At 37.5% G+C, this 15,118-nt stretch overlaps 1 protein-coding gene across 3 annotated transcripts in view; it reads left to right on the top strand.

The window, feature by feature from the left end:
- LOC311588403 (C-type lectin domain family 6 member A) overlaps positions 1-11,181 on the top strand; it is a 152,048-nt gene extending 140,867 nt beyond the window's left edge. For 2 of the 3 annotated variants that reach the window (XM_084765984.1, XM_084765986.1), the window contains exons 2-6: positions 235-324; positions 921-1,022; positions 4,187-4,338; positions 8,160-8,275; positions 10,595-11,181. In XM_084765984.1, the coding sequence (XP_084622110.1) occupies positions 235-324; positions 921-1,022; positions 4,187-4,338; positions 8,160-8,275; positions 10,595-10,739 (605 nt within the window). In that variant the 3' untranslated portion in view covers positions 10,740-11,181. The remainder of the gene's footprint in view (positions 1-234; positions 325-920; positions 1,023-4,186; positions 4,339-8,159; positions 8,276-10,594) is intronic. The other variant, XM_084765985.1, reaches the window with a different exon arrangement.
- The last annotated feature ends 3,937 nt before the right edge of the window (positions 11,182-15,118 follow it).

Below are 15,118 nucleotides of genomic sequence, written 5' to 3'. Positions count from 1 at the left end.
ATGCATTGTGTATATGTGTCTCTGTATGTACCTGTATATGTGTTGTGTGTGTGTGTGTGTGTGTGTGTGTGTGTGTGTGTGTGTGTGTGCCTCAGAGCTGACTTGGCAATTTGTTCTAAGACTTTGGCAGCTTTTCCTGACCTAAGTTTATTATTACTCTGAGCATTTTGTCTGGTTCCTCACTGCTCTAAGCTTTTGGTTTTGTGGTGAGTATGTCTGCTTGCTGTCCCACAGGGAAAGGAGTCTGCTGGACCCTGAGACTCTGGTCAGTTGCTGTGATTTCCATCTTACTCCTCAGCACCTGTTTCATCGCGACTTGTGTGGGTAAGTTCTCATTGACTGGTGTCTCATTTGAGCACTTTATTATCTCTGTCCCACAGAGACTTTCAGGGGATGATTTGGGGTTTTTAAGGATTTATTTATATTGCTTTGCTTTGCTCAGTTTGGTTTGGTTTTGGCTTTTAGAGACAGGGTTTCCTCTGTGTTGTCCTGGCTGGCCAGATGCTTGAAGTACTCCTGTCTGCAACCAGCAATGGTTAGGATATGTTAATATACCCACTATTCTTGCCAAAAGTTACTCAGACAAAGAAGACCAGACATTGATGAGTCAACACATAACTAAGCAGGACCTGTGGCAGATGTATAATGCAGGGGTTATGATTAATTGAAAAGATGGAATGTTTGTGTCCCCCCCCAAAAAAATAAAGCTGATGTTATATGGGGGAGAGGAAAAACAAATGGGGTGATGTAGAAATGAGTGATATAAGTGAATACAGGGAGTAATAATTTAGTCTGGTCTTCAGAGGGTTTGCCTGGAGAGGTGAGGGCAGTAGGGAGGAAGTACACTGGCCTGGCCCAGGGGGAGGACATGAGGCAGCAAGCCTGGCCATATGGATGCCCATTCCCTTCTCTCTTCACAGTGACCTACCAGTTTACGGTGGACAAGCCCAGTAGAAGACTGTCTGAACTTCACACATACCACTCAAGTCTCAGCTGCTTCAGTGAAGGAACCATGGTGTCAGGTGAAGATTTGCAATATTTCCCTAGACTTGAGAGAGAGAGAGAGAGAGAGAGAGAGAGAGAGAGACAGACAGACAGACAGACAGACAGACAGACAGACAGACAGAGATGTTTCAACATAGAAACTGCCAATCTTTCTCTAAACTTATGTTCAGTTCATATGTTCTGGATATTACCATGAAACAATTCAATTCTATTACCAGGCATCTTGATTTTGGGAAACACTATCAGCACACAACACATAGTTTGTCAGGTAAATTCTGGAAGTTGTTCATAAAGATTCTCATGTGTTTTACATTCAGTGTATGAAATTCTCTTTGGCATTTAAGTTTCTCAATTAATACTTCCATCTCCTTTCCACATACCAGCATTATTACTAGGAAAACTGATTTAAGCTGAGCCTGCCCTGGTCTGAAATGCATCCATGCAAATCCATTCATATAGAGTCTATTTGAGTAGCATATCTGACTTACCTGTGTGTGATGATAGATGTTAAAGATAGGCACTTGTATTTAGCTTTCCTATGGTCTTAAATAAATTCCATAAAAAATTCCATCTAGACATCTGTCAGAGTCCTGTTCTAAGAACTGATTTACTCACCATGCCACTTTTGTGGGGAAATCCATGAGAAGTGACAAAAGAGCAGAAGCCCCTCCTACGCCCAGAAGCCTTTTGGATTTCCCCTTTTAGTTATTGGTTGGGATACATTGCATGACAATGCAAAAAGTGCCATCAGCTGGCTCTGACATTGTATTTCTTAGCACATTTGGTTTGGGTCAAACAACTGAGGATCTAATTTTTCCCCTAATGAAAACACAATTACATGAGGATAGCCTTTCTCCTACTTTTTTGAGACACTTACACAATAACAGCCTGTATATCTGATTTGATACAGAGTTTCACATATAGCCCAGGAAGGATTAGACTTCATAGAAAGCCCGAAGTACTTGTACTTACAATCTTCCTGGTTCAGACTCCTGAGTGCTGGGACTGCAGGTGTGCAGGACCTCCCCAGATACAACTGCAGTTTTAAAGACTATCTTCCGGGAAAGGGGAAATGGGCATTTTGCTTTTAGGGGCTGTGAAATGAGGCAGAAATGATTTTTAATTAAATTATCTTCTTATCCATCCATAAACACATTTCCTAAGTGTATCCAGCTTAAAAATACGGTCAAGCAGGCTTTTAATTTTATTTGTAGATAAGTTTATGTGATGAACTTATTTTATATAATGCCATATCAGAAAATAAAAACAATAGATATTTTAACAATATTCTTTTGAATTAATACAATAAAAAGAAAAGTTTCAGCAAAAATGTGTTTATTTTGTCATTCATGATGATGCCTTAAAATCTATAATTCCAGCACTTGGGAGGCAGAGGCAAAATTTTTTCTTCAGGTCTGAATTCAGTCTGATCTACCTAGAGATTTCTAAGGCTACATAGTAAGATTCTGTTTCAAAGAAAATAATTAACTGAGTATAATATTCTGAGCTGACACCTCTGGTCTCTTAGAGTTTGTAGAACACCCATGCAGGCCCTTCTGGCTTTTACAGTCTTCAATGAGAAGTCAGATATTATTCTAATGGATGTTCTTTTATATGTTAATTGGTCTTTTCTCCTTACATCTTTTCATATCTTTCTTTGTTCTGTATGTATAGCATTTTGATTATTGTATGTTATGGGAATATTTTTTCTGATCCAGTCTATTTGGTGTTCTATATGCTTCTTGTACCTTGATAGGCATTTCCTTCTTTAGGTTAGAGAAATTTTCTTCTATGATTTTGTTGAAAATATTTTCTGTGCATTTGACCTGGCTCTTTTTCCTTCCTCTATTCCTATAGGCTTGGTCATTTTTATAGGATCCCAATTTTCCTGGATGTTTTGTACCTGGATTTTTTTTTTAGATTTAATGTTTTCTTTAGCTGGGGTATCCATTTCTACTTTGTCTTCAATACCTGAGATTCTCTCTTGCATGTCTTGTACTATGTTGATGAGGCTTGCCTCTGAAGTCTTTTTTTTATTAATTTATTCTTGTTACATCTCAGTAGTTACCCCATCCCTTGTATCCTCCCATTCTTCCCTCCCTCCCATTTTCCCCTTATTCCCCTCCCCTATAACTGTTCCTGAGGGGGATTTCCTCCCCCTGTATATGCTCATATTGCCTCTGAAGTCTTGTTTGACTACCTGAATTGTACATTTCCAGGTTTGTGTCTAGGTTTTACTTGGTGATTATATTTTTACTTTCATGTTGCGAATTGTTTTCATTACTTTATTCCACCATATATGCCTTCACAGATTTCAAATCCAATAGTATCTTTGTAGATTTTTTGTTTCATATTGTTTTATTTTGATATTTTAAAAAATCTTGCTGAACTTTTGCTTGTATATAATGGTTTCCAACTTTTTGTTTTTTAATGGGTTTTGTTTCTCTGTGTGCCAGTTGAGTCTGTGTGTGCACCTCTGTGTGTTTTTCTTGCTTTTCTTATATTTTAAAATGTGTCCTTTAAAAATTTGCCTGTTTGCTTTCTAAAGAAAGGGAGAAAGAAGGTATGGAGCTGAATGGGTGGAGAGGTAGGGAGAATCTTGGAAGATATAGGAGAGAAAAAGCCATGATCAAACTATTTCATGTAAAAAATATTTTCAATTAAAAAATAAAAGCAAAAAAAAACCAAAAAAACAAAATGACCTCATAAATACCACAAAAATGTCCATTTGACCACAATCAAATAATAATTAGAAAGCATATTTATCTTCCCCAGCTCCTTCCTACACAGGAAGAGTGTGGAGAAGTTTCGGTGTTTGAGTCAGAGCATAAGCTCACTCTCTGCATTCTTAATAATTAATAAATGATGGTTAAGATTCTTGAATGTTTTATATTTCATAAAATTAGGAAGAAGTAACATGTATGGAGCAATTATTCTGAGTTTATTATTGTTTAAAATGCTTCAGAGGTATTCTGTGATTAAATAACCCAAGAGGTCAACATGGCTCTCAATATCAGTTTCCTGTCTCTAAATTATATATTCAGAGAACAGTAAATTCTGTACTTACAATGACAAAGCATCTCTGGCGAGCATCCTCAGATCCTTGGAGTATTGTAGAACATGTCACCTCAATTTTATTTGCCTCATCTCGTGGTGTTCACACTTCTTGTTCATGTCACAGAAAAAATGTGGGGATGCTGCCCAAGTCACTGGAAGTCCTTTGGTTCCAGCTGCTACCTCATTTCTACCAAGGAGAACTTCTGGAGCATCAGTGAGCAGGAGTGTGCTGGGATGGGGGCTCATTTGGTGGTGATCAACACTGAAGCTGAGCAGGTAGCTCTTTCTTATTTCTCACCAGCCTTTTAATCGGAGGAAAACATAGCCAAACTTATTAAACTCAATCATTTTTAACAGTTAGCAATTGTTAGCATGTTTGTTCCATTGTAAAAAAGTCCACTACAACTTACTCACCATGCAAGATTGGAGGTCTCTGTTCCTTGAACATATTGTCCACTTCCCAATCCATACAGACTCTGGCAGTCACTCTTCTACTTCCTGTTTTTCTGTGAGTTTGATTACCTTAGGGTCTTCATCTAAGTGGAATCATGTAGTGTGTGTGTGTGTGTGTGTGTGTGTGTATGTGTGTGTGTGTCTAGCTAATTTCATTTGGCATGATGTCCTCAAGGTTCATATATGTTGTGATATGTGACAATTTTCCCATCTTAAGTTTGATATTCCATTATATGTATATTCCACAATTTATTTTTGTCTTATATGATTTTTCAGGTATCTTAAGGTATGATTGACAGAATCCAGTGTATAATGTGAGTGTTTGCTATATGTATACATTGTGTAGTGAGTGCCCAATGAAATTAATGCTCAAACCCAATACATGCATGTATGTATGTGTGTGTGTTGTGATAACAGTTAAAATACCACCTTCTGTCCACCCAGTAAGTGGCCTTCATATAGATTTCTTCCATTTCATGGCTATTATGAATAGGGCAGTCAATATAGTGTGTAAATATCTTCTTTCCGTCTTATTTTTAAAAAGTATTTCATAATTTCATTCACATATAATGCTTTTTGATCAAATTTTCCCTCATCGGATTCTTTATCGTGTGTGTGTGTGTATGTGTGTGTGTGTGTGTGTGTTTGAGAGAGAGAGAGAGAGAGAGAGAGAGAGAGAGAGAGAGAGAGAGAGAGAGAGAGAGATTCATATTTCACTAACCTCTGAGAGCATGGGCATGCATCTACTTACCTGGGTGACGGCAATGCCCCAGTGGCAAACCTCCAAGAAACATGACTCCCTTTCTACCAGCAACTACTAAGTGCCCATAGCTCCTTAGGGGAATGGTCTTAGTAACCACTCTCACACCCATGATGTTGTTGGTCACAGTCTTGTGTGTGTCTTTCACAAGTAGCTATCGCAACTGTGAGTATCAACTCTTGCTTTCTATTCCCTCTGTGATGCTTACTGATCTTGGGGTGATGAGGTGTAGATATCCCATATAAAAGCATAGATGTTACGAATCCCTACATTAACCATCACCCGCTCATGCCAAACACTGGGATTTTTTAAATTATCTACTTATTTGATGCGCATTGGCATTTTGCCTGCATGCATGTCTGTGTGAGGGTGTCAGATCCCATGGAGCTGGAGTTACAGACAGCTGTGACATACTATGTGGGTGCTAGGAATTGAACCCTGGTCTTCTGGAAGAGAATCCTGTCCTCTTAAGCTCTGAGTCATTTTTCCAGGACTGGGATTTTTGTTCTATAACTTATGGAGCAGCTATACCCATAGAGGTTATCTCCCTTCAAGCTCCATTTTTTAAATTATATTTTTAACTGGATTACAAGACAGATCTCCTTATGACTCTTTCACACATCCTAAGTTCTGATTAAACCTCCCGCATCCATTCCTTGCCGTCATCACCCACCATTCTCCTGCTCAAACCTTTACATTCCCAGTGTTCACTCCAGCTATTTTCATAGCACCTTGGTTCTACTCTCCCTTCTTCTTTAAGGCATTCTCAACCCTCTTCATCAATAGTCCCTTTCTGTCTTTCTGGACTCTACAAATATCCTAAGTTAACCCTAAGTTAAAGATTCCAAGATAGGTTCGACATAGAGATAGGATATGTGTCACTTGCCTTCCTTGGCCTAGATTAATTAGTAATTTTTCCCCACCCCATTAATTTACCTGCAACTTTCACAATTTCTTTTTCTTTACAGTGTACAGGTATCACATTTTCATTTCCCATTTACAGCTGGTGGACATCTAGGCTGATCCCGTTTCCTATCTACTGTGCACAGGGCAGCAATGAACATGGGTGGGTAAACACCTCTGAGACAGAGTCCTCTGGGTGTGTGCCAAGGAGTGACATAGTTAAGTCACATAAAATTTCTAGTTTTAGTGTTGCGAGAAACCTCCACACTCATTTCTATTGTGGTTGCCCCAGTTTATGCTTCCACCAACAAGAATAAATATTTCTCTTTTCTCGTTCTCCTTGTCAGTATTTATTGTCATTTGTTTTCATGTGACAGGTACACTGATTGGGTTGATTCTGAATCCCAGCGTGGTGGTTTTCATTTGCATTTCCATGATGAATAATGATGCTGAACATTCTTGTAATCTGATAATCTTGTACATGAGTACACCATACTTGTAACATTTCAATCCTTTCCTGTCCTCAATTCCTTCTGTAGAACATCTTCTAATATTCCTGTTGGCCATTTGTACATTTTTTTCCATCCACTGAGCCACAGACCCATCTCCATTTGTATATTTTCTTTGGAAAAAATGTCAGCTCAACATTTCCACACCCAATCATTTTAATTGTGTTATTTCTTTTGCTCTTGTTGGTTTATAGTTATTCTTTATTTGTTTTGGATATTAGTCCTTGATCAGATATATGGCTTGCAAATATCTTCTTCAGTAATATTGGTTGCATTTTTACTTGCTGATTTTTTTTTTGCAAAAGCTTTTTGGGTTGATATATTATTTTGTCTATTTTTATTTTGTTGCCTGTTCTTTGAATATCATGTCACAGAACACATTGCTAATTCCAATGCAATGAAGCTCTTACCTTGGGTTTCCTCCCAAGAGTTTATAGTTTTGCACCATTCAGTTAGGTCTTTGAAGCACATTGAATTAACTTCTGTATGAAGTATAAGGGAGGGAACTAACTTTGTTCTTTTCCTAAAGCATTAATTTCTAGCTCATTTGTTTAAGAGTTTGCCCTTTTCCCATCATGTGATCTTGGCTCCTGATCAGAGATCATTTGGCCATACATACGAATTTATTTACATAATCTTCAGGAAAATAGAATATCTCTTCAGTTAACTTGTGTGCTCTTTGATTTCTTTAGATGGCTTCTGATTTCAGAGTACTTTTTTTTTCCTCCTGAGTGAGTCAGCTGTTCTTGGGTTAAGCTTAATCTTACATATATTATTCTTTTGGATACTATTATAAAGAGTTATCCCCTTACTTGCTTTTCAGATTTTTTGTTAGTGTGAAGAAATGGTGTTGATTTTTACAAGTTGATTCTGTATCCTGCAGCCTTGTTGAAAATGATTGGTGTATCTCCAGGCAGAGTCCAAAGGCCTGAGACCAGCGGCATCAGAAGGCAGATAGGCAGGAAGCAAAATAACATGAGCTCCTCTTCCCTTTGTCTTCATTCTATTCAAGCCCTCAGATGTTTGGATGATGGCTACCCACATTGCTGATGGCAAGCTAGCTTACTGAGATCACAGATCATGTAGCCAATTACACCTGGAAACACGGTGCAGACAGACTCAGAAACGGTGTTTTAATATGGGTATCCCTTGGCTCTGCCAGGTAGAGATAGAATCCATCATACTAACACTTAAACACATAACATTTTAAATGAGATTAAAAGTATAAAAATAGCCTCATGGAAATAGAGATTATCCTTTTTATTGGTGAAGAATGAATGATGAAGGTTCCTGGGCTAGGACCTTTCAGCTTTGCAATAATGTTGGTAATTTTTGTTCCTGTGCTATTGGTTCAAATGACTTTTCCTTCACTTGTGTTTTCTTCTATTCCATATGGCTGGGAAGGCTGCAAACAATGCTCACTCCATTCCACACGGAAGTTCTAAGTTGTTAACTCCCTTTTATTCATACAGACTTTCATCACTCAACAGCTGAATGAGTCTCTTTCTTATTTCCTGGGACTTTCAGATCCACAAGGTAATGGCAAATGGCAATGGATCGACAATACTCCTTTCAATCAAAACGTCAGGTGAGTGCAGTCACAGATAGTAAACCACTGAAATTATTTACATTGAGAATTTAGGGGAATTTTTCTAGTTGTGACTACTAGTTTTAATGATTATAACAGATTAAGTCCTCACTGAATGCATGCATAATTTAAAGTTTCATGAGTTGTTGAGGGTTATTTTTACACAACTGCGTTTGTTTTTCTTAGTTTCTCTCTTAACCCAGCTAACACACAAATAACTGAGACTGATTTATATTAATTTTTAAATGAGCTTCACAACGCAATCATGGGCAGTTTAAGTCTGTTCTTAACCCTCTCTGTCATCCTGACTTCATCTTTGTCAACATCCCCTAGTTACCTGGTTTTTAGTTCTTTCTTTGCTCCAGATGAATCTTCTCTATCTCTCCTGCACCTCTACCTATAGCTGAATCCCCTACTTTCTCTTCTGACTCCTCCTCCCCAGGATGGCAAGAATGCCAACCCTATTCTCTCCCTTGATCAGTGATTGGCTGTAAGCTGCTTTATTGACATATCAGGGGACAACTGGGGAGCAGTGTTTGCACAACATTGAAACAGGAGATTGTCCAGGCTGGAGAGATGGCTCAGTGGTTAAAAGCACTAGCAGATTTTCCAGAGGTCCTGAGTTCAATTCCCAGAAACCACATGGTGACTCACAACCATCTGTAATGGGATTTGATGCCCTCTTCTGGTGTTTATGAAAAGAAAGCACTTATATACATAAAATGCATAAATAAATAAATCTTTGAAAAAACAAAAACAGGAGACTGTCAGAACAAGAATTGCAACCAGATATGGGGGTTACAGAAATCAGCATTTGAATTACACAGTAACCTTGTGCCTACAATAAAACTTCTCTTTTAGAACTCATTTTACATATGAAATATTGAAAAATGACTTCCTCAAGATTAATAGACTGATAAGATGAGTGTCTACTTGACACTAAAGATTTTTTTCCTTCCTTAAACCCAAGTAGAGACTTACTTCAAAATAACTGGATCAGAATTATAACAAATATGTAAGAATAATCACATAATAATATTTTTGCTATTGTTAAATGAATGTATTGGTCTATTACCTTATTTTATCCTCATAAAATCTTGTGAGTTACTTTGAAAACTTTACTAAATTTGTTTCTATTTTATTATTATTTCTATTTAAAGAATTTAAAATCAAAATACATTAAATTTCTTAATCAAGGTCCAAGTGAAGTATTTTCCTTTTTATTAAGCAGAATTTTTTTTTCTCATGCAATATAATTTGTATACAGTTTCTTTTTCCCTCTACTCCTCCTAGTTCCTCCACACCTCTTCTCCCATCCATACCGATTTCCTTTCTGGCTCTCATTAGAAAAGAGCAGGCTTCTAGGAGATAACAACAAACATAACAAAATAAAATATAATGAGATTAAAACAAAAGCCATCAACATTGAAGTTGGGCAAGACAAGCCAGAAAAATAAAAGAGCCCCCAAGAGAAGGCACAAGAGTCAGAGACCTACTTGCTTACATAGTCATAAATAAATCCCACAGAAGTACTAACTGAAAGCTACAGCTGAGGTGCACAGGACTTTGTTCAGACGCGTGACAGCCCTGTGCGTGCTGCTTCAGTCTCTGTGATCATATGAGTATAGAGGGCTTTGTTTTCCTGGTATCCTCTGTTCCCTCTGTCTTTCCTATTCCATCTGCCTTCTCTTCCACGTGGGGTTCCATGATTGATGAAGGACTGATGGAGAAATCTTGTTTAGACCTATATGACCCAAGATCTCTCTGTACATGTAATGTCTGGCTGTGGGTCTCTGTATTTGTTCCAATCTGAAGCTCCTCTGATGATGGCCAATGAAGACCTTGATCTACGAGTTCATCAGAATATCATAAGAGTCATTTTATTGTTACATGTTTTTTAGATCATTAGTATTTGGGTTTACCCTACCAAATACTCGTAGTATTTGGTTTTATCTACTCCCTACTTTTACCTCCTTCAAAGGAGGCAGATCACTCACACCCAGAGTTAGGAAGCTGATGTAAGGAAGCTACCTCTATAACTGCTAGAATGAAAGGAACTTTTACTAACTTAGGTCATGGTTAGAGATTTGTGAAGAAGAGAAAGTAAAAGTCAGATTGCAGGGGGAACGTCAAAGTATAGCACATCAGAAAATAATATATGCAAAGCTGGCACTTTATAAGTGTATTGTGACAGAAAGGGAAAAATGTTGGAATGTCCTCTCATCTTCAGCTCTGCTCAATTCAACCTTAAACTCCACTGTTTAAGTAACTGCCATGCACGCACAGAGGAGCAATTTCTGTCTTTTGTTTTTTCTGCAGGTTCTGGCACCCAAATGAGCCCAATTTCTCTGCAGAGCAATGTGCCTCAATAGTTTTCTGGACTCCTTCTAAATGGGGCTGGAATGACGTTTTCTGTGATAGTAAACGGTACTCAATATGTGAAATGAAGAAGATTCACCTCTGAGTGGCATTTTATTCATCTATTTGCTTAAAGTCCAGACCCACCAAGAAGCCGTAACGTCCTGGCATGCACATGTGACGGCAGCCATTCTATCCCTAGATGCTCCTTTTCATTGATGACAAAAATGTGTCCTTTATCTCTGTGATGGTTGGAGTTTTGTCAAATTGACATAAACTGGAGTCACCTGGGAAGTGGGATTCCCCAGTTAAAAAACTGCCTCCATCACATTGACTTGTCAGCAAGCCTGTGGAACATTATGATTAATTATTGTCGTAAGAGGATCCAGTGTGCACGCAGACATGTAGTCATGGATTGTGAAAGGCATGGAGAGCAAGCAGCATGCCTCCTTCTCTGCCCTCAGGTTCCTACCCCGGGTATCTGCCCTGGCTTCTTTCTATGATGAACTGTTGCTACTTGAAAGTACAAGATAAAATAAACCATTCTCTCCAAATTGTTTCTAGTCAGTGTGTGTTTGTTTTTGCTTGGTTGGTTGCTTGGCTGATTTGGTTTGGTTTGGTTTGGTTTGGTTTGGTTTGGTTTGGTTTGGTTTGGTTTGGTTTGGTTTGGTTTCCCACAGTGACAGAGAAGCACACTAAGACACCCACGTTCTCCTGTTCTTTCATTAATCATTCCTGAATTTTCTCTTTTCTTCATACTTCCACAAAATTCCTCTTTCCATATTATACTGTCTGGGCTGTTAGAAGATTTACAGCACAGTATTCTTCATTCTCAGAATGCCCATAGAAAAATCCCGGGTGACGATTGTGGTTATGGCTAAAACCACAATCATCTGAGAACTGGTCAAATCTCAAACCTGCTTTCTCAGGGCTTAGTTTCATGGCTGGAACCTCAGTACTGACTATTTCCAGTTAGCCTCTCAGATATAGAAATCTCAACAAGGTAACTTATGTGCGCTCAGAACACGGGAGCTATCTTCCATTTGAGAAAGTGGCCCAAAAATCTAAATCTGCAGTGTTTCATGAGGCAGCTTCAGAATTTACACCCAAATTCTGCCTCGCACAACTGAAGAAAATAATACTCCAAAGTGTGAAAAACATAAGGTGAGAGTCTCTGGGGCACTTCTTGAAACCTGGTTATCTCAACCCTCCTTTTAAAAAACAAAACAGGTATAACAAGAAAGAACAGAATTAAAAGTTCTTTGCTATAACAATGGACTTCAGTAAATCGAAATACTATGAAGAAAAGGAGAAAATGTCTCAGACACTTATTAATAACATATTAATATTAGTTATTAATAGTACATAATATTAGTACAAAGGGTGCATAAACAACTGTCACAATGAATTAGAAAAAGACAAAAATGAGTGTAATATTTGAACAAATATGCCATAGAGGGATACATTTATACATTTGGCAAATATTATTTAATAGAAATGTTTAGGTTTCACTTGTAATTTGAGAACTGCACATCAAGATCAGAATATATTATACATATTTTGAATGGTTCCTTGTTGGTGTGTGTGTGTGTGTGTGTGTGTGTGTGTGTATGTAAATGTTCATGTGTATGTACATATATGTATGGAGGCCACAGTTAGATTTTGAGTGTCTCAACTACGGTCATTCCTATAAACTCCTGGGGCCTCCCCTGTCTCAGAGATGCTCTCCTACTGATTTTCCTTTTTCTTTTTTCTTTTTAATGCACAGTACATTTTTGTTTTCTTTATTATTCTTTTTTCCATTTCCTTTTTTATTTTATTTTTAAACACATTTATTTTATTACACATGTATAAAACGAGCTACATACAGCAGGGAGAACCATGTGACAATCAGATTTTCATTCTCTCTCCCAGCCCTCCCCACACCTTTTCCCACACTTGATCACCTCCAATACCCTCCCTTCCCCTCTCCCATCCAGTTTCCTCCCTTCATCTACTTCAGATGTCTATTTTATTTCTCCCTTCTGAGTGAGATTTGAGGTCCTCCTTGGACCCTCCTTGGCTTCTTTGGGTCTGTGGATTGTAGCATGGTTATCCTGTACATTATGGCAAATGCCCACTTATAAGTGAGTACATACCACACCTGTCTTCCTGGGTCTGTGTTATCTCACTCAGGATGGTCTTTTCTAGTTCTACCTATTTGCTTGCAGATTACATGATGCCTTTGTTTTTAATAGCTGATTAGTGTTCCATTGTATAAATGCACCAGTTTTTAATCTTAGTCATTTGGATAGGTGTGAGATGGAATCTCAAAGTCATTTTGATTTTTATTTTCCTGACGACTAAAGGGGTTAAACATTTCATTAACTGCTTCTCGGCCATTAAATATTCCTTTGTTGAGAATTCTTTGCTTAGATCTGTAGCCCATTTTTAAAATTGGGTTATTTGGTTTGTTGGTGTTTAATTTCTTGAGTTCTTTATATATTTTGGATATTAGTCCTCTGTGGATGTACGGTTGGTGAAGATTATTTCTCAGTCTGTAGGCTGCCATTTTGTCCTATTGACAGTACCCTTTGCCTTACAGAAGCTTTTCAGTTTCATGAGGTCTTATTTATTAATTGTTGATCTTAATGCCTGAGCTGTTGGTGTTCTGCTCAAAAGTGGTCTTCCGTACCACTGTGTTGAAAGCTATTTTCCATTTTCTCTTCTTTTAGATTTAGCGTATCTGGTTTTATGTTAAGGATGTTGACCCATTTGGACTTGAGTTTTCTGCAGGATGACAAATTTGGGTCTATTTGCGTTCTTCTGAATGTAGACATCCATTCAACTAGGGCCATTGGTTAAATATGCTTTCATTTTTCCATTGTATGGTTTTGGCTTCCTTGTCAAAAATCAGATGTCTATAGGTGAGTAGGCTTATTTCTATGTCTTAGATTTAATTCCATTGACCAACCTGTCTGTTTTTATGATAATACCATGTGGTTTTTATTGCTATTTCTCTTTAGTACAGTTTGAAATCAGGAATGGTGAAGTAGTTCTCTCTCTCTCTCTCTCTCTCTCTCTCTCTCTCTCTCTCTCTCTCTCTCTTTCTCTCTCTCTCTCCCTCCATCCCTCCCTCCCTCTCCTCTCCTCTCCCTCTCCCCCTCTCTGTGTGTGTCTGTCCTTTTGCTGTTTTTTTTAAGACACGGTCCCACTATATATCTATGGTTTATCTGAAACTTACTATGTAAACCAGGCTGACCTTAAACTCTCAGAGATCCTCCTGCCTTTGTCTCTCTAATTGAGTACTTCTACATGTAGCTATCTAGTTTGACTAACATTCTTTGTTGAAAAGTCTGTATTTTTGCCAATGTCTATTTTTGGCCTCTTTGCTAAAAATCGAGAATATGGACTTATATCTGGGTTCTCAGTTTTGCTCCATTGATCAACAAGTTGGTTTTTATGCAAGTATCATCCCTTTTAAAAAAAAATTACTACAGCTCTATCATATAACTTAAAACAAGGATGGTGATCCAGCATTGTTATTCAGGATTGTTTTAGCTGCCCTTTAGCAGTCTGCTTACCTTTCATGTGTCCATATTAACTTTAAGAATACTTTTTCAACTTGTATAAAGAATTGCATTGGCATTTTGGTAGTGATTATATTGAATCTGTAGGTTGCTTTTTGATAGGATGATCATTTTCACATTAATCCTACAAATCCATGAGCATAGGGAGGGAGTCTTTCCTTCTTAAGTTTGTTCAATGTCTTAAAGTTTTCACTGTGTAGGGTTTTTGTTTTTGTTTTTGTTTTTGTTTTTGCAAAACAACAAAAAATAAAAATATATACCAAGTACTCTTTAGTTAGATTTATTGAAAGATTTTTGAAGCTATTGTGAATGGTACTGATTTGCTGATTTCTTTCTTAGTATGTTTGTTATTGGTATATAAAAAGAAGATGCTAACTTTCTTGTATTAAAGCCGTATCATGTGGCTTTCATGAGTAACTTTATGAACTGTAATAGTTTTCTGATTGAATCCTTAAGTTCTTTATGTATATATCATCTACATAAGGAGATTTTGATGTCTTTCTTTTCTACTTGTATCCCCTTTATCATCTCCTCTTATTCAAGCCCATATTGAACAGTAGTGGAAACAGTAGACAACTTTTCAATGGAAATGCTTCAAGTTTTCTCTATTTAGTGTCTGTGTATTTGTCATAGATTGCCTTTATTATGTTGAGATGTGTCTTTAGCATGTTTAGTTTCTTAAGAATTTTATCATGAAGGGATGTTGAATATTGATGAAGGTCTTTTTTTATCTAATGAGATAACCATATTGTTTCTGCCCTTGTGTCTATTTATGTGGTAAATCACACTTATTGACTTGCATATGTTGAATCATCCCTTATTTTCTGGGATGAGCGCAACTTGATTGTACTAGAAAAATTTTTTTCAAGACAAGGTTTCTATGTGTAGTCCTGGCTGTCCTGGAACTCAGTCTCTC

This window comes from Acomys minous (assembly GCF_964271855.1).
Source record: "Acomys minous genome assembly, chromosome: 17".
NCBI classification, from domain to species: Eukaryota; Metazoa; Chordata; class Mammalia; order Rodentia; family Muridae; genus Acomys; species Acomys minous.
The sequence above is the reverse complement of the archived record's forward strand: the minus strand, read 5'-3'. Positions and strand labels throughout refer to the sequence as shown.